This window comes from Portunus trituberculatus, chromosome 46 (genome assembly GCF_017591435.1).
Source record: "Portunus trituberculatus isolate SZX2019 chromosome 46, ASM1759143v1, whole genome shotgun sequence".
Lineage (NCBI taxonomy): Eukaryota > Metazoa > Arthropoda > Malacostraca > Decapoda > Portunidae > Portunus > Portunus trituberculatus.
This window is the reverse complement of record NC_059300.1, coordinates 21,583,300-21,605,799: the sequence shown is the minus strand read 5'-3', so window position 1 is coordinate 21,605,799 and position 22,500 is coordinate 21,583,300. Positions and strand designations below refer to the sequence as shown.

The following is a 22,500-nucleotide window of genomic DNA, read 5'->3' as shown; positions in this document are numbered from 1 at the left end:
CGCAAGAGGCTATTTTTATATGTTAGGAGGAACGGCTTAGGAGACGAAATTAGAAAAAAAGAAGAAGAAAAAGCTCGCTCACAATGCCACTGCCAGAAACAACAGGCACAGAAGAGCTGCGGGAGTTCACCAATTTAGTTTCTGAGGTGTCTTGATATTTCTGTCTTGAAACAATTCAGAATGTAGCAACGAGAAGACACAAACGGAGAGTTCCAGAGTTTACCAGGATGAAAGAGTCAATAAACGGCGTAGATTTTGTTTTCGTAACGTGGACAGAATGGGAGTATGGGTGGTGAAAATGGGAAGAAAGGGAGTCTTGCGTACGGACGATGCGGAAAATGATGAGACGAACGTAAACTTACATAAGCACACACATACAAAAACACAAAATGATAAAATAAATCAATCAGTCAATAAATAAATGAAATATGTGGATAGAAAATAGAAATAAAGATATAGCAGTGATTGAGAAATTCAAGAGGGTGTGTTAGAGGAGAGAGACATGAAGAGTTAAGGAACCGATGTCACGAAAATCATTTAACTGTATAGGAGAACTGTGCGCGTTGAACCTTCCCACACATAAGAACAGTACCTCATGCTGTAAAACACATGTATGGACTTGACTGTTAAAGAGAGAGAGAGAGAGAGAGAGAGAGAGAGAGAGAGAGAGAGAGAGAGAGAGAGAGAGAGAGAGAGAGAGAGAGAGAGAGAGAGAGAGAGAGAGAGAGAGAGAGAGAGAGAGAGAGAGAGAGAGAGAATAATAAAAGAAAACATAGGTAGAAAGACACAGGATAGAGATGTGAAATGTCCAGCTGGTTTTGTGTTAGTGAAGGACAATTCCAATATGATCAGAGTAGAGTAGAGGGATAATGTCACTGAAGAAGAGAGAACAGTTTTCTGACAAAATTGCATCGAGAGAATTGGTGAGGAAATTCTGATCTTCTTGAGCCAATTAGAACTGGAACTGTACGCCAAGGTAATGGGAAGCTTTCAATATTTCAGTATACTATTTTTAGTCATAGATGTGGCGCTGACAATACAGTGCACTGAGTGCAGGAGGAGGAGGAGGAGGAGGAGGAGGAGGAGGAGGAGGAGGAGGAGGAGGAGGAGGAGGAGGAGGAGGAGGAGGAGAAAGAGGAAAAGGAAGAGGAGAAGCAGCGGGTCAAGCAGAAGAAAGGAAAGAAGAAAAAGCAGGAGAAGGAGCAGGAAAAAGAGAAAGAAAACGTGGAGAAGGAGGAGAAGGTTAGAAAAATAAATGAAAAAATTTCCTAAGAAAATAAAACGAAAATAAGAAGTTCCGAGGAAGAAATGAGGAACATGGAGGGAGGAAGGCAAAGGAGAGACGCCAAAATGCAGCTGATTATACGTGAAAGGAAGAAAGGTGGAAAGAACAGAGAGAAAAAAGAAAATTCAAACGGAATTTTCACGAGGGATAAACAGGAAGAGTGAAGAAAAATTAAGAAAAAAGCAAAGCAAATATAGCACAACGAGAGAGAGAGAGAGAGAGAGAGAGAGAGAGAGAGAGAGAGAGAGAGAGAGAGAGAGAGAGAGAGAGAGAGAGAGAGAGAGAGAGAGAGAGAGAGAGAGAGAGAGAGAGAGAGAGAGAGAGAGAGAGAGAGAGAGAGAGAGAGAGAGAGAGAGAGAGAGAGAGAGAGAGAGAGAGAGAGAGAGAGAGAGAGAGAGAGAGAGAGCACCAGCAGTCACCAGCAGTAAGGAGAGGGCACAGTTGCTGGCTTCCTTGTTTGCTGGAAAAATGAAGGTGGGGAATCCACAGCAGCCACCGCCTCAGCTGGTCCAGCAATGTGAGAAGACTGTCACCATGGTGGAGGTGACGCATCAGCAGGTGAAGCGATTATTGCGGGGGCTGGACACACAGAAAGCCACCGGCCCTGATGACATCAGCCCGCACCTGCTGAAGCGATGCTCCCAGGAACTGGCTGCCCCTCTCACCCAAGTCTTCACAACTTGTGTACGGGAAAACGTCTGGCCTTCAGTGTGGAAGGAGGCTCGAGTAGTTCCTGCACACAAAAAGCTCCAGGACGGACCCAAAAAACTACAGACCCATATCCCTGTTGTCAGTGGTGGGTAAAGTGTTTGAGAGGGTCGTGGCAGAGGTGGTGTGTAGCCATCTCAAGGACAATGCCCTCCTCTCAGACCAACAGTTTGGGTTCAGACCTGGAAGGTCAACCTCCGACCTAATGATGCTTCTCACCAGGCATTGGCAGGACGCCCTCGACGACGGCAAGGACACTATAGTGGTTGCTTTGGACATAGCAGGAGCTTTTGATAAAGTATGGCACAACGGATTACTAGAAAAGCTTCGTGCTAAAGGCATCCAGGGTGGCTTGCTACGACTCCTGGGAAATTACCTGCAGGACAGAAGCCTCAAGGTGGTTGTCAACGGGCAAACATCTGAGTCCCTGCCTGTGGAGGCATCAGTGCCACAGGGTTCAATTCTTGGCCCACTCCTGTGGAATATCTACGTGGATGATCTTCTCCAGCTACTGCCAGGAGTCATGGCCTATGCTGATGACTGCACCCTCTCCTATACCTATCCACGCCAGGACAGTGGGCGGGCTGCTGAGGCCATCAATCAGCAGCTACGAGTGATAAAGGAGTGGGGTGCTCGCTGGCAAGTGACATTCGCGCCGGAGAAGACACAGGCAATGGTTGTCTCTCGGTCCCCAGCCGCCATGGCAGCAATGGCAGGAAAGTTGTCTTTGGCGCTGCTGCTCTCCCACTCCAAGATGACGTCAAGATACTTGGAGTGGAGGTGGATCGAGGGCTGAGGTTTGACAGGCATGTCAAAACCATTGCCAAGAAAGCCTCTCACAGGATCTCCGCTCTCAGAAGGATCGCCAGTTTCCTCGACAGGAAGGGAGACTGCTGCTGTACAAGGCACAGGTGCGGCCCCACCTTGAATACGCAGCTCTCTCCTGGATGTCCTGTGCCGCCACACACAGAAGGAGACTGGACAGCATCCAACGCCGCGCCATACGGCTAGTAGATGCTGCACTACCACCTCACCCAGAGCCTGAGCGTCCCCTTGATTCACTGGAACACCGCAGAGACGTGGCGGCGATCGTAGTGTTCCATAAGGCACAGGTGCAAAGAGTGCCACATCTGGCAGGGCTGCGTCATCCTCTAAGAGTCACCGCACGGAGCACGAGAACGGTGCTCAATGGTGGTGACGCCGTAGAGGTGCCGCGATCCCACGGGTGTCAGCATCAACGCACCTTCGCAGGACGCGTCTCCAGGATGTGGAACTTGTTCACGGCCGCGGTGCCTCACGTCCAGGAGATGAACACACACAGTGTCAAACTGATGGCACATAAGTGGAGACAGACACTGCCAACTCCTCTGACACTCTTTGTGACGTGACACTCAGTGTAGTGCAGTGCGTGAATAGTGCTAGTGAAGTGAAACGAATAGTGCTCCATTTACATGCTGACCATCTTGTATATTATCTATTTTTAAGTCTTGTAAATATTGTAGAGAAATAGATTGTAGTACCCTTAGAATAGGTAGCACACGACAGTGCGCCTTTGGGTACATGTTCCTTTGTATTAAGTTTTGTTTAAATAAAAAAAAAAAGAGAGAGAGAGAGAGAGAGAGAGAGAGAGAGAGAGAGAGAGAGAGAGAGAGAGAGAGAGAGAGAGAGAGAGAGAGAGAGAGAGAGAGAGAGAGAGAGAGAGAGAGAGAGAGAGAGAGAGAGAGAGAGAGAGAGAGAGAGAGAGAGAGAGAGAGAGAGAGAGAGAGAGAGAGAGAGAGAGAGAGAGAGAGAGAGAGAGAGAGAGAGAGAGAGAGAGAGAGAGAGAGAGAGAGAGAGAGAGAGAGAGAGAGAGAGAGAGAGAGAGAGAGAGAGAGAGAGAGAGAGAGAGAGAGAGAGAGAGAGAGAGAGAGAGAGAGAGAGAGAGAGAGAGAGAGAGAGAGAGAGAGAGAGAGAGAGAGAGAGAGAGAGAGAGAGAGAGAGAGAGAGAGAGAGAGAGAGAGAGAGAGAGAGAGAGAGAGAGAGAGAGAGAGAGAGAGAGAGAGAGAGAGAGAGAGAGAGAGAGAGAGAGAGAGAGAGAGAGAGAGAGAGAGAGAGAGAGAGAGAGAGAGAGAGAGAGAGAGAGAGAGAGAGAGAGACGGAAGCAGCAAAACAGACGTACTGACAAATAGAAAAACCACAAGCATGACAAAACCGAAGGAATATTTCTTAACACGAAAGGAAGACATTAGCAAGAGCTGCAAAACATGCTCAGAAAAAAGGGAAACTCAACAAAGGCTGTCTCTGTAAAGAAACTAAAGCCGAGAGAGAGAGAGAGAGAGAGAGAGAGAGAGAGAGAGAGAGAGAGAGAGAGAGAGAGAGAGAGAAGCTAGGAGAGTACAGAAATAATTAGAGAGCGAGGGAGAGAAAGGAGGAAGGAAGACGGAGAAAGAAAAAAAAAAAAGATGATTTGGAGTGAGGCTAGAGAGGGAAAACGAAAGCGAGAAGGAAGAAGATGGTAGCGGAGCGAGAGAATTAGGAAGAGGAGGGGGAGAAGATGAGGAGAAGGAGGACTAGGAGGGGAGAAGAGGGTGGCTTGGCGAGGGATAAACGTGGAGGGCGTGAGCGGTCTTGTGTTACATCAGGTGAGCGTAAGTTATTGATGGGTAAGGGCATTAGTAATCGACTGGCCGCTGATGGAGACGAGCGGCTGCGTTGACGAGATGTGATGGCGAGGGAGGGAGACAGAGACAGAGAGCGATGGGGTTGGGGAAGCTGAGAGGGGAAGAGACCAAGAAACCAAGGGAGAGCAAGAGAGAAAGATGATGACAACGAGAGAGAGAGAGAGAGAGAGAGAGAGAGAGAGAGAGAGAGAGAGAGAGAGAGAGAGAGAGAGAGAGAGAGAGAAGGAAGAACAGGCAAGTTAAGGAAAGAGGGAAGAAGAGAAAGCAAGGGAAGAAGAGGTGGAAATTAGGTGAGAAGAAAATGGAAGGACTGCAGGGAAGGAAAAACAAGGGAATAGGAAACACGAAGAGAAATAGGTACAGCAGGAGGATGCGGAGAGGGAAAGAAAGGAGCAAGCAAGGAGAAGGAAGCGGAAGAAGAGGGAAGTGAATGAGGAGGAGAGGAGGATAGATGGTGATGGAAGAACAGGGGAAACGAAGGACGTGAAGGAAAAGGAGGGAAGGAAGGAAGGGAAGAGAGGAGGAAGAGGAGGAGAGTGGAAAAAGAACAGTAGCAGTAGCAGCAACAGCAGCAGCAGCAACAACAACAACAACAACGACAACAAAAACAACAAAAACAAATAAGAAATCAATACTAGTACAGGAAGAGAGAGAGGATGGTAACGAAATACCCATAAATCTGACTCGTCCTTCTAGCCTCAGCAATTAATCTTTGTGGAAACCTTAGGCGATCAAGAATAAGGATCTAAGTAATTCAATCCTAACTAGTGCCAGGCATTTTTTATTCTTCAGCAAAATGACTGTAGACAGACAGAGCGAAACTTGATCTGAACTCCAAGAACAGTCGGCGTCTTATCTGCTCTATTTTTAACAAACTTCCTTGAAAGTTTACCGGGGATTTGGAACTACGTTTTCTGCATCACCAAAGGAAAAAGAAGAAGAAGAAAAAAAACAGTCTGTATAAGAACCCAAATGTTTCATACGCCCTGCTCTCCTATGCTCTTTTCACAGACTAACCTTTGTCTCATCTCTAATAATTACTGACTTACATATGGAGAATGACAAGAAAACTTGATATTGATAAGAATTTAGGAAGACCGGTCTGTGGTGTGGACGTCTTTAGAGATAATATGTATATTACATATATGTCCATACACACAAGAGAATGTATACATTCATAAGTGATATGTTGAAGGTGAGAGAGAGAGAGAGAGAGAGAGAGAGAGAGAGAGAGAGAGAGAGAGAGAGAGAGAGAGAGAGAGAGAGAGAGAGAGAGAGAGAGAGAGAGAGAGAGAGAGAGAGAGAGAGAGAGAGAGAGAGAGAGAGAGAGAGAGAGAGAGAGAGAGAGAGAGAGAGAGAGAGAGAGAGAGAGAGAGAGAGAGAGAGAGAGAGAGAGAGAGAGAGAGAGAGAGAGAGAGAGAGAGAGAGAGAGAGAGAGAGAGAGAGAGAGAGAGAGAGAGAGAGAGAGAGAGAGAGAGAGAGAGAGAGAGAGAGAGAGAGAGAGAGAGAGAGAGAGAGAGAGAGAGAGAGAGAGAGAGAGAGAGAGAGAGAGAGAGAGAGAGAGAGAGAGAGAGAGAGAGAGAGAGAGAGAGAGAGAGAGAGAGAGAGAGAGAGAGAGAGAGAGAGAGAGAGAGAGAGAGAGAGAGAGAGAGAGAGAGAGAGAGAGAGAGAGAGAGAGAGAGAGAGAGAGAGAGAGAGAGAGAGAGAGAGAGAGAGAGAGAGAGAGAGAGAGAGAGAGAGAGAGAGAGAGAGAGAGAGAGAGAGAGAGAGAGAGAGAGAGAGAGAGAGAGAGAGAGAGAGAGAGAGAGAGAGAGAGAGAGAGAGAGAGAGAGAGAGAGAGAGAGAGAGAGAGAGAGAGAGAGAGAGAGAGAGAGAGAGAGAGAGAGAGAGAGAGAGAGAGAGAGAGAGAGAGAGAGAGAGAGAGAGAGAGAGAGAGAGAGAGAGAGAGAGAGAGAGAGAGAGAGAGAGAGAGAGAGAGAGAGAGAGAGAGAGAGAGAGAGAGAGAGAGAGAGAGAGAGAGAGAGAGAGAGAGAGAGAGAGAGAGAGAGAGAGAGAGAGAGAGAGAGAGAGAGAGAGAGAGAGAGAGAGAGAGAGAGAGAGAGAGAGAGAGAGAGAATGAATGAATGTGTGTGTGTGTGTGTGTGTGTGTGTGTGTGTGTGTGTGCATATTCCTGACCAGCACCAAGAGGCAGCACACTAGTGTCGCCCTTGAGCCGCGTGAGTGGAGGGGCTGCACGGTATCGATTACTGAGCGGCTTACTCCCCTCGCCCTTACGATGCTTACCACGCTGACGGGGCTTCTGGGGGCGTGGTACTCAAGGCGGTGGTCAGACTTCCTAAGCGCGTACCTTTCTCCCCTCGCTCTCAGGAGGATCGTATACAGAGCAAAGAACGACCAGCATGAATCATCGTGATTACTGCTCTATGTGTTTGTGTACTGGAGGTGGAGGTGAATTGGTGGGGACGACCATAAGAGGACAGGGAACGCTGGCTTACCTGGACTAAACTTGCGGTGTTGATTGATATTGATTTTAAAACGAGTGTGACATGAGCTGCGTTTCTCGTTGCGAAAACGCACGCGCGCATGCACCGTGTTGTGTAGTTTCCACGCTAGGATCAACCGAGAAAGCCCAGGTTGAGTTTCCGGCACAACTAGGCAAATGGGCGAGCCTCTTAACGCGAAGGCTATGTTCACCTTGCAGCAAGTCGGTCCGGCATGTGACTCATGGGCTGTGGCTTAACTGTCCCAGTATGCGGTGTGGTCTCAGTCCTATCCGAAGATCAGTTAGTTAGTACAATTTCTGATCTGTTTATGTAGAGAAACGAATGGCTAATTGACCAGCAGACGACCATGGTGGTGAATTACACACACACACACACACACACACACACACACACACACACACACACACACACACACACACACACCCGGTAGCTCAGTGGTTAGAGCGCTGGCTTCACAAGCCAGAGGACCGGGGTTCGATTCCCAGGCCGGATGGAGATATTTGGGTCTCCTTTCACGTGTAGCCCCTGTTCACCTAGCAGTGAGTAGGTACGAGATGTAAATCGAAGAGTTGTGACCTTGTTGTCCCGGTGTATGGTGTGTGCCTGGTCTCAGGCCTATCCGAAGATCGGAAATAATGAGCTCTGAGCTCGTTCCGTAGGGTAACGTCTGGCTGTCTCGTCAGAGACTGCAGCAGATCAAACAGTGAAACACACACACACACACACACACACACACACACACACACACACACACACACACACACACACACACACACACACACACACACACACACACACACACACACACACACACACACACACACATACACTCTCTCTCTCTCTCTCTCTCTCTCTCTTGCTGTTGAGAAAAATATTTGGAAAAACCTAGCCAACTCTGTCTCGCATCCGTAATTTTTTCTCAACAAAAACTTTCCTATCTCTCTCATTCATTGAGGAGGAGCTTTTATTTTTAAGCAAATGTTTATTAATCATATCTATGTGAGATATGCCTCACGTTCGCGTGGTCATAGTATTCTTGTGTGTTCAAACAAGTGGCTGAAACATGCAGGAAATTTGACTGAACAGCCTCGTGAGTGGCACAAAGCAAAGGTGAGCCTGCTGAGGATCCTGTGGAGATAGGGTCTTGGTGGTCTTGTTAGCGAGTTTTATTTCCCTCGTCCTGCTCAAAGTTTTGCTTCCGTCCGGTAGACTCGGCGAGGCTTTGTAATAAAAATACACAGATTTACGTGCAGTGACGCTGGCGAACCCAGATTATTGATAAGAATGTGCTTCCCGGTGCGTCACTCCCACTGACCGCGGCTTCTGTGGTTGAGAGAAAATAAAGGAACATTGACCTTTTATTATTGATGGAGAGGTAGGTATGCTGTGCTGCTGCTGTGGCGGCACGGTTGCCAGACACCACACCGACAATCCTACCCTCTATTGTGAGGAGATAAATAAACTAACTGTTTAATTTACCCTGATGTATAATAAAAATTATAACGACATTTTTGTAAGTTACATAATCAATGAAAGTACTGCTATGCTAACAGGGAAAAATATATTTCTTACGTATCAAGTGGTATAACGAAGAAAAGCTTAATGAAGGGTGTTATAGCGATTGTAAAAAAAAAAAAAAAAAAAATGGGAGCGAAATATTTATGTAAGACTTTGTACAAAAATTATAGTTTTAACTGTAAATAAAAATTAATGTTATGAAATATAGAGAGTGAAGTGTTTCCTGATCCCAGCAGCAAAAAAAAAAAAAAAAAAAGAAAGAAAAAAAATGCACATGTAACTGTATTGATATTATATATATGAAGTGCATCAAGTAAGACACGAAATATATTCGGTTTGCTGTATTCTTAGCATGTGTATACCAAGTTGCAATGAGTATTTAACTTAGTTATTTTTTTCATATACCTATTTCATGATGAATATAATACGTCAATATTCACAACACGGTTCCGACAAGCCGTGACTTCGACCGACAGCGAGTGAGTGGAGGACAAGAACAAATAATGAAAGGAACTTCCACTTCTTTCTTTACATTAGTTTTAGTATTATGACTCATTGAATTATCTTGCCACTCAGCACCTAACGGCTTGGTGGAGGAAATAGGTGGAGGAATAGGAAAGTCAGTCAAATGTTCGTTCATCTCACACAACCTCGCAGCTCACACCGGGATGAGCAGATTCCCAAGGCAATGGCGATACATAATTTATCGATCATAGATCGCTTTTGAAACACCACATCTCTTGTTTGTGGCTAGAATAAATGTCTGCCCTACTCCATACTATCTCAGATACGTCAACCTCTACGCAACTTTATCGCTTATTTACAAGTTAGGGCAGCTAGCATCCTAAGAATTTACAGACGGATTATAGACGCACTTGATTTTTTTTTTCAAAGGTGGAACTGGAGAAAACTCATAAAACATACAGAGAAAAATACGTGTTACAATTAAGGATTATTATTATTACTTATTTGTTTATAATTTTTCATTTGTTTTTTGTCTACGTCACTTGCGTCTCAGTTTTGAAAGCCTATATCGTGCTATGACAGTGACAGTGGAGACATCAACAAAGATCAAAATACAAAAATTATGCAAAACTGGAACAAAAACAATGCATCTACATCACGTACAATGAGTGTCTTGAAGCCTTGCCACAGGAGACTACCCTCGCCCTCCCCATCCCCCCTTCCATGCTGAGACTCCACCAGAACCATATCCACTGGTCTAGATTCTTTCATGTTCATATCTGAGCAAGTCTATATATAGTTACATTACTGCCAGTGTTTTTTTTTTTTTTTTACTTATCTTCTTACATCTTTCTTTCATTTTGTATCATGACTATTTCTTCAAGTATGCTTTGGATATAATAATACTGTACCAATATGTTGATATGACATGTTCATTCTCTTATATCAGCAAATGTCACATGAAAGATTATATTGTAACGTAACTGTTTTTTAATTAATTTCGTTGGCACTGTAAGTCGCATCAATATATTTCATTTGTTTATTCACAACTGTTGGGCAATCCTGTTATGTTACCTTGTCACAGTTTCCATTTTCTATTTCCATTCACCTCGTTGCACCTTTATTCTTGGCCATTTTGTCGCTACACTATTTCACCACAAGCCTCCATACACACCTCCCGGCCACACAGCTCGCTCTTACAAAAATATTAGTACACACACACACACACACACACACACACACACACACACACACACACACACACACACACACACACACACACACACACCGCCTAGTGTAGTGGTTAGAACGCTCGACTCACAATCGCGAGGGTCCGGGTTCGAGTCCCGGAGGCGGCGAGGCAAATGGGCAAGCCTTTTAATGTGAAGCCCCTGTTCACCTAGCAGTAAATAGGTACGGGATGTAACTCGAGGGGTTGTGGACTTGATTTCCCGGTGTGTGGAGTGTGTTGTGGTCTCAGTCCTACCCGAAGATCGGTCTATGAGCTCTGAGCTCGCTCCGTAATGGGGAAGACTGGCTGGGTGACCAGCAGACGACCGAGGTGAATTACACACACACGCGCGCACACACACACACACACACACACACACACACACACACACACACACTCTCTCTCTCTCTCTCTCTCCCTCTACATATTATGTATTATCTATATTCCATACATTTCTGTCAATATTTTTCCACTCACTTTGATAATCTCCCCCTTATCTAGAGACATCTTTTGTTCTCTCCTATATTAATTCATCCTGTTTCAGATTTTTTTGATTTTCTGCTCGTTATGCAAACTCAGTTACTTTACCATACTTTTTCTTTGTCCATTATAGTGATTATTGCATATGCACGGTTTAATAGTGTAATATTAATTTCTTTATTATCTCACGGAAAATTCCGAAGCCCTGGTATCCAGCTCAAACATTCATACACGTCTCTCGAACACCACTGCAGCTCCATTTCCATCTGTTCCTCCTTCGTTCCATCTACTTTACGTGTACACACACGTCAAAAGCCACATGATTATCAACATACGTATATTCATTGTATGGATCAATACAATTTCAAATGGGTTTCTTATACTTGAATTTGTATGTACCATCATTGTTTCATAACTATATGTATTGCTATAACTGCTTTGTTTTCGATGGGCAGACATGCTCTTCTTTTTCTGTATCGCAATAGCAATTCTATGTTTTATATTTATTTATATGGACAAATAAGTCTGAAATCAGCCACTGGTCATCTTTATTAACAGAATGATTGTTACTCCACTCACTTCTACTCCACACATTTAATTTTGACCAATCATCATGTGAAACATAAAACCATTAGTTATATTATTAATACATAATTACTGCAGACTTCACAATTCCTGAGAGAGGCGTGTGAACCGGCCATGACCAATGATTAGTTCAGCTTTTGCTCGGGCCATTACGATGTATAATAATGATGAGGATACTTCTATTACTAATGATGATTATGATTATGATGATGATGATGATGATGATAATAATAATAATAATAATAATAATAATAATAATAATAATAATAATAATAATAATAATAAAAATAATAATAATAATAATAATAATAATAACAATAATGATAATAATCATAATAATGACAATAATAATAATGATAATAATCATAATAATGACAATAATAATAATAATAAATATAATAATAATAATAATAATAATAATAATAATAATAATAATAATAATAATAATAATAATAACAATAATAGTGAAAATTATAATAAAAATAAAGTTAATAATGAATATAACAACAATATCGCGAACATTTAGCTTCGATTAAAGAAAACAAAGAGAAGGACGAAAAAAGAGAAAAACAGAAAGAAAAACAGAAGAGGTGAGCGTGTCCTTGAAGCAGCTTAGCACACAACAGTAGAGAAATATGAAGCGATGCTGTGGAATGCTGTTGTGTCGTTACTTTATCCACCAGTTACTTACATGTTTGCTGAAATACGCATATTCATTAACAAATAGGTATACACAAGCATTCAAAACTTGCAATATACTAGAAACAGACGGTGGAGAGGCGACACTAACAATCAAGCTGCACTTTTCGAGACATTTAAACATACACGTGCGTGGCGTGCTGTGAGAGAATTGTGAAATGAAAATAATTGGCTGTAGTGTCCAGTTCAAGGCTGTGAGGAAAGGCGAAGCAGGGCGAGCTGTGAAACCCGTTAAGGGACAACATCAAGGGAAACACCTGTAACAGAAGACCCCACCACGACTTGGCTCTTCATGGCGGCGCGCTTTAAGGAGATTCCCACGCAGAAACCAGGAAAATCCGTTCCCAGCAAGGTGGAGGGAGGAATCTCTTGGTTACAAGATGAACCTTGGGTCACTCAAAGATCACACTGCCAGACAGACACTTTATGTGTTTTTTGATGTTCTTTTAAAATGAAGTGGTCTGTTGTGAGTTCATGGCTGTGATATCTATGACAACATGAGGAATATAAAAAAAAGGATGAAAGAGAAAGAAATATAAAAGAACAAAGACAGAAAGAGAAGTATATATAAGAGGAAGAAAATGAGGAAAACACGAAACAATAGAAGAGAATGATAATAGTGAGTGTTGATATAGGAAATATGAAAACGAGAAATGTAAAGACAATAAAAGGAATGAAAGGCAGAAAAATAAAGACAGGAATAGAATAGGTTGGAGATATAAGAGAAAATGTAAGAAAATACATGAGAAAAGAATTGAATGTTGATACAGATATAGGTAAAACTTTAAGAGAATGTGTTTAAAGGCTGGTTGAGGATTTAATGGCAGAGATGATGGTGGTGATGCAAGAAAATTATAAATGAAAGGAGAAAAAAACCAGGAAAAGAAAAGGTCATAAAAGGAAAGAGATAAAAGAGAAAGATCCGTGGTGCAGTGGAACCATTCGTGCTTGGGGGTCCGAGGGGTCTCCAAGCGCACGGGTTTGAATCCTGTCCACGGTCCGAGTGTAGGTTGGGCTTCCTCACTTGGGACAACGGTTTCCTAGCGGGTGGGCTTTGAGATAGGAAGTACCTCAAAAAGTATCCCCTTTAGCCCAGAAATTCCCGTGAAAAGCCCACAGGGTAAAAAATAGAAAAGAAAAAGCCAGAAAGTGACACAGAAAATGAACGAAAAGGAAAATGAAGAAAAAGGGAAAACAAAAGTGACTGAAGAACAAAACAAGTATAAAAGAATAACAAAAAAAAAAAAGATATATATTAAAACTGATGAAACTGATGAAGGAAAGGAAAGAGATACGAGATGGAGATAATAATGAAATACGGAATTAGATAAGAGTGGAAAGCAAGAAAATAGATGAAAAATGAAAATACAAAGAAAATGAAGAAAAGAATAGAAAGATGAAAACATGAACAAAAAACGCGAATAAATGATGATGATGATGATGATGATGATGAGAGAGAGAGAGAGAGAGAGAGAGAGAGAGAGAGAGAGAGAGAGAGAGAGAGAGAGAGAGAGAGAGAGAGAGAGAGAGAGAGAGAGAGAGAGAGAGGGGGATTGGGTAATGCGACCACATCCCTCTCCACACCACTACAAGTAAGTGCTCGCCGCTCTGAGAGAAGAGATGCTTTGGTCGTGTTCAGGGAGAAGTTGTCTGCCCGGAGCTGCGTTACAGAAGAGGAAGGTGTTGGCTCCTGATCTTAATTACCTCTACTGATATAAAGTTACCGGCAAGTGACGCATGGCTTCCGACCCCAACGCGTTTCCTTCACCGTCCCACTATCCTCGTGCTGTCCCTTCCCCCGTCCCCTCCTCTCTCTTCCGATCCTGCACCATACCTCCTGCTACTATTCCTTTGCTCATCCCTTGTACGAGTAAGCTGTTACAAAAATAACTATACAAAAGTTTTGGAAAATAAGAGAAAAGTAGATAAAGAAAACAGGATATGATAATAACAACCAGTGAACAGTGAGTAGATACAAAATTAAATGTCACCAAAATTAACTACATAAATCTATTAGAAAATAGGAGAAAAGTAAACAAAGGAAACAGAGTACAACAATAACAACCAGTAAACATTGAATAGATACAAAAATTTCATTATTTTTTTCCCACTGAAGTCCAAACTTATTTGAGGGATTATTGGTTTAAAAGTGTGTCTAAAAGTTACAAGTTATTGAAGAAAAGAATGTTTTGGAAGCGAAAAGCTTATTTAATGACAGTAATTCAATTGTTGCTTCATTACCTGATTTTAATGAGGAAAATATACCTTCAGGCATCGACTTTTAATCTATCTTTCACCCGAGAGCATTGCCTTTCAGCTTGCATGAAATTCTTTTATTAGGTCTGAGGAGAGACCATTGCAGTTAAACCGTTGATTATGAACTAGAGCAAAAAATGTATGAATAGGTGGGACATGGAAGAGTATTTAAAACTTCTAATGCGTTGAACTTTAATTCAAAACGCGTCTTCTCCGCTGCAGGCGCCAGGCTTCACATCCTTCCTGACATGAACACCGGGACAATCGCATTAGAACTTACAAGAAAGGTTTGTAACTCATGCAACACGATGAAGAATTGTTTCTTTTCTGACTTTTCTTGCACTAAGTCTCTCTCTCTCTCTCTCTCTCTCTCTCTCACACACACACACACACACACACACACACACACACACACACACACACACACACACACACACACACACACACACACACACACACACACACACACGCACGCACACACACACACACAAGCCAGATTACTGGGGTTCGATTCCCCGGCCGTGTGGAGATATTTGGGTGTGTCTCCTTTCACGTGTAGCTCCTGTTCACCTAGCAGTGAGTAGGAACGGGATGTAAATCGAGGAGCATTCCACGTCATATAAGTCAAATCACCAGAACAACTGGCCTATGGCAGCAGCAACAGTGACTGCAGCGGCGACAGCAGCAGCAGCTCTGTCTATGGTTAAAACAATGTGTGAATCAATGTTTACACATCAAACTTGAGAATGGACAGTAGCCTTGACAGTTGTGTGAATGAGGAGCCTCCCTGGCTAATTTCTGGACAACTAGTTGGCAGTGGAAGGAGAGGAGTGACGCAGAGCCACACATTCCGAGCGATGAGCGAGGTTGGTAGAACAGGGAGGGAGTCCGCTTACAACACTCAGACTCGACCTTCTGGTGTTTTTGAAGCGTGCAACTTGACCACCAAAGGAGGTCATAAGGCGTCCAGGCCAGTTGGGAAGGCCGAATGGTTCTCTTCAGGAACCGAACCACCGGTGCAATGGAATTCCACGGGAACAAAAGAAGTCTTGGGTGATGATGAAGATGATGATGATGATGATGATGATGTGTGTGTGTGTGTGTGTGTGTGTGTGTGTGTGTGTGTGTGTGTGTGTGTGTGTGTGTGTGTAGCTTTCTCAAATAGGAATTGGTTTTTAGATTAGTTTTGTTGCTTAATGGAACAAATCTAGTAATCAGGTTGTTAATACTGAGCCATCTAAGGACTTTTAAAAAGGCAGGGGTGATAAGTGGGTAATGTAATTATATTTCATATAAGGACTGCTACGTGAAGGTCTGGTTTCATTTCATCTTGCAACTTCTCCTATTTTCTTAAATTCTTATGACTATTGTTTACGAAAAAAAGGGACACGCCACGAATTACATAATAACAAAAATAAAACCCAATAAGTGAGATTTCTAAGGAAGAGAAAAATAACTGAACTTAAAAAAAAAGCAAGCTCAATTCACATCAAAAGATCTCACGAGGCTTCCTCTCGGAAAACAATGAGTTGTCTAACATGGAATAAAATTTAATGACTTTCATGATTTCATTAATGATAAAGAAGAGATGAAAATGGAAATTCACTTCGTTCCCGCAGAGATGGTAACAATAAAGATGTGAGCTCGAGTACGTTCCTGTCACAAGTATATATATATATATATATATATATATATATATATATATATATATATATATATATATATATATATATATATATATATATATATATATATATATATATATATATATATATATATATATATATATATATATATATATATATATATATATATATATATATATATATATATATATATATATATATATATATATATATATATATATATATATATATATATATATATATATATATATATATATATATATATATATATATATATATATATATATATATATATATATATATATATATATATATATATATATATATATATATATATATATATATATATATATATATATATATATATATATATATATATATATATATATATATATATATATATATATATATATATATATATATATATATATATATATATATATATATATATATATATATATATATATATATATATATATATATATATATATATATATATATATATATATATATATATATATATATATATATATATATATATATATATATATATATATATATATATATATATATATATATATATATATATATATATATATATATATATATATATATATATATATATATATATATATATATATATATATATATATATATATATATATATATATATATATATATATATAAAGATGAGGCAGTCTTATAATAAGAGTTCATGCGAGCAGAGACTGAAAACAGTTGTAGACGACAGCAAGAACTACGTAGTACTGTGCCAGACACCAAAGGTGTGGTCATGGAACATTATTGGTTATTGCCCCAAAAATCTGTTTTGTATACGAGAATTTCAACACCTGAAAAAGTTTTGATGCTGTTGGGCCATCCAGCATATAATACATGAATAGTTTCATTCTTGTAAGTGATTCACATATGAAATATGAATTAAAAATCATCAAGGAAAGTTGAAAAGGTATTCTAGACTCTCTTCATCTTAGAAGTTTTACTTTTACCTTAATTACAGGAGTATAATCTGGTTACTTGACTCTTGCTCGTCCGTGACGGACAACCCGTCAATGCAGGAAATCCATGAAAAGAAAAGCTGTTCTCTTTACTCCCGTTTAGAAGCACCACGTGACAGCGATCTTTCTTTTTCAATACACAAAAAGAGCGCTCCGCACACGGCTGGAAGGTCTCAATGTAGAACTGGCATCTGGGAGTAGCAGATAAATGTACAGATGATACAGACCACAAAACTGCGTATAAGTGTATTAGTGTCTTACTCATTTATGATATTCAGTGAAAACAACCAAGAATGTAGGGTTTAAAACAAGTTGTTTAATAGCAGTTAGTTAATAAGAGTTTAGGAATATTTGGAAGGCAAAACGCAGTTTCCAGGTGGCAACGAGGAACAGTGTTTGAAGCGTTAAGGCCCATCGGGGTCTGCCTGCTCCTTTAAGTGGCCGCTAAAGGTCACAAGTTCAACTCCGTAGCATTTCCTCTAGGGGTGCAATATAGACACTGTTTTCTACTCGCCTATCGGATGACGTCAGGACAAGACAGACTGATCCATGAGAAGGATAATATTTAAATAATCTTGAAAAAGGACATAAGGTCCCTTCAGCAAGGAAGGAAGCGCAGGAAGATGATTTGAAGGACCTAAACACTCACTCTCCTCTGACACGCATGTCGGTCTACTGTGATGTAGAAGAAGATTAATGTCAATATTGTTAGCCAAACATAACCGAAAAACAGCGTCCGAAGTAACTTGAAAATCGGAAACTTAATATACCTTTCATCTCGCCAATTTCTTCCCCTTTGAAATGATTCAGTCTGTAAATACATACTTCAACTCACTTCCCGAGAATGAGACTTCGATAAAGGTCATCCCAGACTGGTCATATCTATACTGATCAGGAAAAGTTTGTAGCGCCATGTGAGTTGAGAAATACTGTGTTTATTTGTAAGCAGAGAGCAGGCAGAGGTGAGTCCTCGTGTTAATGAGGCACGAAGAGATAACTGATAGAAAATGAGAGAATGCAGTGAAGGTGTCAAGATTGCCTCATTCATCCTCTCACTCGCGGCATATGTGTGTGTGTGTGTGTGTGTGTGTGTGTGTGTGTAATTCACTGTTTGATCTGCTGCAGTCTCTGACGAGACAGCCAGACGTTACCCTACGGAACGAGCTCAGAGCTCATTATTTCCGATCTTGGGATAGGTCTGAGACCAGGCACACACCACACACCGGGACAACAAGGTCACAACTCCTCGATTTACATCCCGTACCTACTCACTGCTAGGTGAACAGGGGCTACACGTGAAAGGAGACACACCCAAATATCTCCACCTGGCCGGGGAATCGAACCCCGGTCATCTGGCTTGTGAAGCCAGCGCTCTAACCACTGAGCTACCGGGCCGTGTGTGTGTGTGTGTGTGTGTGTGTGTGTGTGTGTGTGTATGAATATGTGTGTGTGTGTGTGTGTGTGTGTGTGTGTGTATGAATGTATGTGTGTGTGTGTGTGTGTGTGTGTGTGTGTGTGTGTGTGTGTGTGTGTGTGTGTGTGATTCACTGTTTGATCTGCTGCAGTCCCTGACGAGACAGCCAGACGTTACCCTACGGAACGAGCTCAGAGCTCATTATTTCCGATTTTCGGATAGGTCTGAGACCAGGCACACACCACACACCGGGACAACAAGGTCACAACTCCTCGATTTACATCCCGTACCTACTCACTGCTAGGTGAACAGGGGCTACACGTGAAAGGAGACACACCCAAATATCTCCGGGGAATCGAACCTCGGTCCTCTGGCTTATGAAGCCAGCGCTCTAACCACTGAGCTACCGGTGTGTGTGTGTGTGTGTGTGTGTGTGTGTGTGTGTGTGTGTGTGTGTGTGTGTGTGTGTGTGTGTGTGTGTGAATGTGTGTGTGTGTGTGTGTGTGTGTGTGTGTGTGTGTGTGTGTGTGTGTGTGTGTGTGTGTGTGTGTGTGTGTGTGTGTGTGTGTGTGTGTGTGTGTGTGTGTGTGTGTGTGTGTGTGTGTGTGTGTGTGTGTGTGTGTTCACCTAGTTGTATTCACCTAGTTGTAATTTTACAGGGCCTGGGTATCATACTCGTGTGGCCCCGTCTCCATATCTACACACATCCAACTTTCCTTTAAAACTATGCACACCTCGCTGACACCACCTCCTCACTCAAACCATTCCACACCTCCACACATCTCTGTGGGAAACTATATTTCTTCACATCCTTCAAGCATATTCCCTTGGCTATCTTTTTACTATGCGATCTCGTAGTTCTATTTAAATTTTCCTCTCTCAACATCATTTGCTCATTATCCACTTCATCCAAACCGTTCAACAGTTTATAAACCTGTATTAAATCTCCTCTTTCTCTTCTTTGTTCCAAGGTAAGCAAATTCATTTCTTTTAATCTCTCCTCATAGGTCATTTCTGCCAATTCCGGAACCATTTTTGTTGCCATTCTCTGCAATCTCTCCAACTTCCTTATATGCTTCTTTTTATAAGGGGACCAAACCACCCAGCATATTCCAATCTTGGTCTAATTACCGTACTAATTAATTTCTTCATCATATCTTTATCCATATAATGAAAGGCTAATCCAATATTTCTAATCAAATTATATGTTTCTCCAAACATCTTGTCAATATGAGCCTCAAACTGCCCATGGTCTTGTATTATCACTCCCAAATCCTTTTCCTTTTCCACCTTTTTCAACACTACTCCTTCACCCATCTTATATGACCCTCTTGGCCGTCTTCCACTCTTCCCCATCTCCATTACATGACTTTTGCTCAGATTAAATTCCATCTCCCACCTCTTGCTCCACTCCCAAATCTATCCAGATCTGCCTGTAAAATTTCACAATCTTCTTCACTCTTCACACACCTACACAACTTCGCATCATCCGCAAACAAATTAATATAACTGTTTACTCCTCTGGCATATCATTAATATAGACAAGGAAAAGTATTGGTGCCAGCACTGAACCTTGTGGGACTCCACTCTCCACCACCAACCAGTCCGACTTTGCATCCTTTATTACCGTTCTCATCTCCCTCCATCTCAAGTAGTTTTCCATCCACTTTAACACTTTTCCCTTCAGTCCTTCATAAATCTCTAATTTCCATAGCAGTCTCATGTGCGGTACCTTGTACACAGTCCATCCATCTCTCTCTTGTATTTTGTCAATCACTCTTGAATAAAAGCTCAGTAGATTTGTTACACATGACCTCCCTTTCCTAAAGCCAAATTGATGATCCGATAATAATTTATGATCCTCCAGGAACCGTATCCAATATTTCTTTATGTGTGAGTGTGTGTGTATGTGTGTGTGTGTGTGTGTGTGTGTGTGTGTGTGTGTGTGTGTGTGTGTGTGTATGAATGTATGTCTGTGTGCGTGTGTGTGTGTGTGTGTGTGTGTGTGTGTGTGTGTGTGTGTGTGTGTGTGTGTGTGTGTGTGTGTGTGTGTGTGTGTGTGTGTGTGTGTGTGTGTGTGTGTGTGTGTGTGTGTGTGTGTGTGTGTGTGTGTGTATGTGTGTGTGTGTGTGTGTGTGTGTGTGTGTGTGTGTGTGTGTGTTTGATCTGCTGCAGTCTCTGACGAGACAGCCAGACGTTACCCTACGGAACGAGCTCAGAGCTCATTATTTCCGATCTGTGTGTGTGTGTGTGTGTGTGTGTGTGTGTGTGTGTGTGTGTGTGTGTGTGTGTGTGTGTGTGTGTGTGTGTGTGTGTGTGTGTGTGTGTGTGTGTATGTGTGTGTGTGTGTGTGTGTGTGTGTGTGTGTGTGTGTGTGTGTGTGTGTGTGTGTGTGTGTGTGTGTGTGTGTGTGTGTGTGTGTGTGTGTGTGTGTGTGTGTAATTCACTGTTTGATCTGCTGCAGTCTCTGACGAGAAAGCCAGACGTTACCCTACGGAACGAGCTCAAAGCTCATTATTTCCGATCTTAGGATAGGCCTGAGACCAGGCACACACCACACACCGGAACAACAAGGTCACAACTCCTCGATTTACATCCCGTACCTACTCACTGCTAGGTGAACAGGGGCTACACGTCAAAGGAGACACAACCAAATATCTCCACCCGGCCGGGGAATCGAACCCCGGTCCTCTGGCTTGTGAAGCCAGTGTGTGTGTGTGTGTGCGCGCGTGTGTATGAATGTGTGTGCGCGTGTGTATGAATGTGTGTGTGTGGGGGGGGCGGGGTCACGTAAACACCAGCAGCTGAACACCCTCTGCAGAAACTGTCAAATTTAGTGATACCCTTACTTCTGCTACTCCTCAATACCTGTACACGGATTGATAAGTACCCCTAGAGTACACTGCCTGCTTGTGATTGTACTATGGTTTTGGGACTTAGACAATATTGGCACTTATAATCTGTCGAGCCGAGGCAAACCCCCCTCACGTCCGGCTAGCCATTCTCTGCGCATGCGCTGCAAACTCGTGTGACGTAGTTGTTTCTATGGTAACCGTGACGCCATTGCAGAGACCCATACACCAGATCTATCTGTGAAATAGTTAACCATGGCAAGGCCTATCTCAGAGTTGAGAAAATTATCCAGAGCCCAAATATCTCGTCTAAATAAAGACGATCTGGTTGAGAGTATCTTGACGTTCCCCGAGAAAGCAGAGGACAACGCTCAGCTTACTGCTCTCTCCGAAACGTTAAATGCACTCCGAGATGAAGTGGCCCAGCTGAAAAAGACTTTGACCGATCCTAACAGCGTTGTTAACAAGAAGTTGGCTGAAATGTAGGTACAAGTAGACCAACAAGCCAACATTATAGAGAAGCAGCAGCAGTTCATGGAAATGATTGACAGGAAGGAGAGGGAGAAGAACCTTGTCGTCCTGGGTCTGCCTGATGAGATTAAGAGTCTACAAGGTGTCAGTGAAGATGCTGATAATATCAAGAAAGTCTGGGAGAAGATAGGAGCCGACTGGGATCAGGTCGAGTCGTATCGGAGGCTGGGAGTCAGAGGAAACCGCCCGCGACCCATGCTGATTACTATGACGACAAGAGATGCCAAGGATAGCGCACTGAACACAAAGGCCCTGAAGACTGCTGGAGAAAGCTTCAACAGAGTGTATGTTAAGAAGGATGTCCACCCAAGTGTCAGAGCAGAATGGAAACGTTTACGCGATGCCGAGGAAAAAGAAAAGCAGCGACCAGAAAACGCAGGATGTGAAATTCGTCTGAACACTCGGGAAAAGAAACTCTACCGCGACAACGTTGTTATCGATACGTGGAGGCCGAAGTTTTTCCAGTAGGACCACAGAAAAATCAAGAACTGAAAATCATATCATGGAACATATGTGGATGCAAAACAAAATTAGAGAAAAACCAAGTTCAACGTTTACTGTTAGAATACGACGTCATCAGTCTCAACGAGATCAAGACCGAAAGTGTTTGTGTGTGTGTGTGCGACACACATTTAACACAGCAGGGAGT

The 22,500-nt window shown here is 42.3% G+C and overlaps 2 protein-coding genes across 3 annotated transcripts in view; one reads left to right on the top strand and one right to left on the bottom strand.

Annotated features, from left to right (window-relative positions):
* Window positions 1-22,500, bottom strand: part of LOC123519855 (sugar transporter ERD6-like 9) — a 133,773-nt gene that overhangs the window by 70,621 nt on the left and 40,652 nt on the right. The window lies entirely within an intron of this gene.
* The window catches only part of LOC123519764 (transcriptional regulatory protein UME6-like), a gene marked incomplete at its 5' end in the record, with an annotated part of 30,377 nt that overhangs the window by 2,934 nt on the left and 4,943 nt on the right, over window positions 1-22,500 (top strand). The window contains 2 exon segments of the mRNA XM_045281269.1: window positions 21,365-21,494; window positions 21,807-22,315. Of these exon segments, the coding sequence (XP_045137204.1) occupies window positions 21,365-21,494; window positions 21,807-22,315 (639 nt within the window).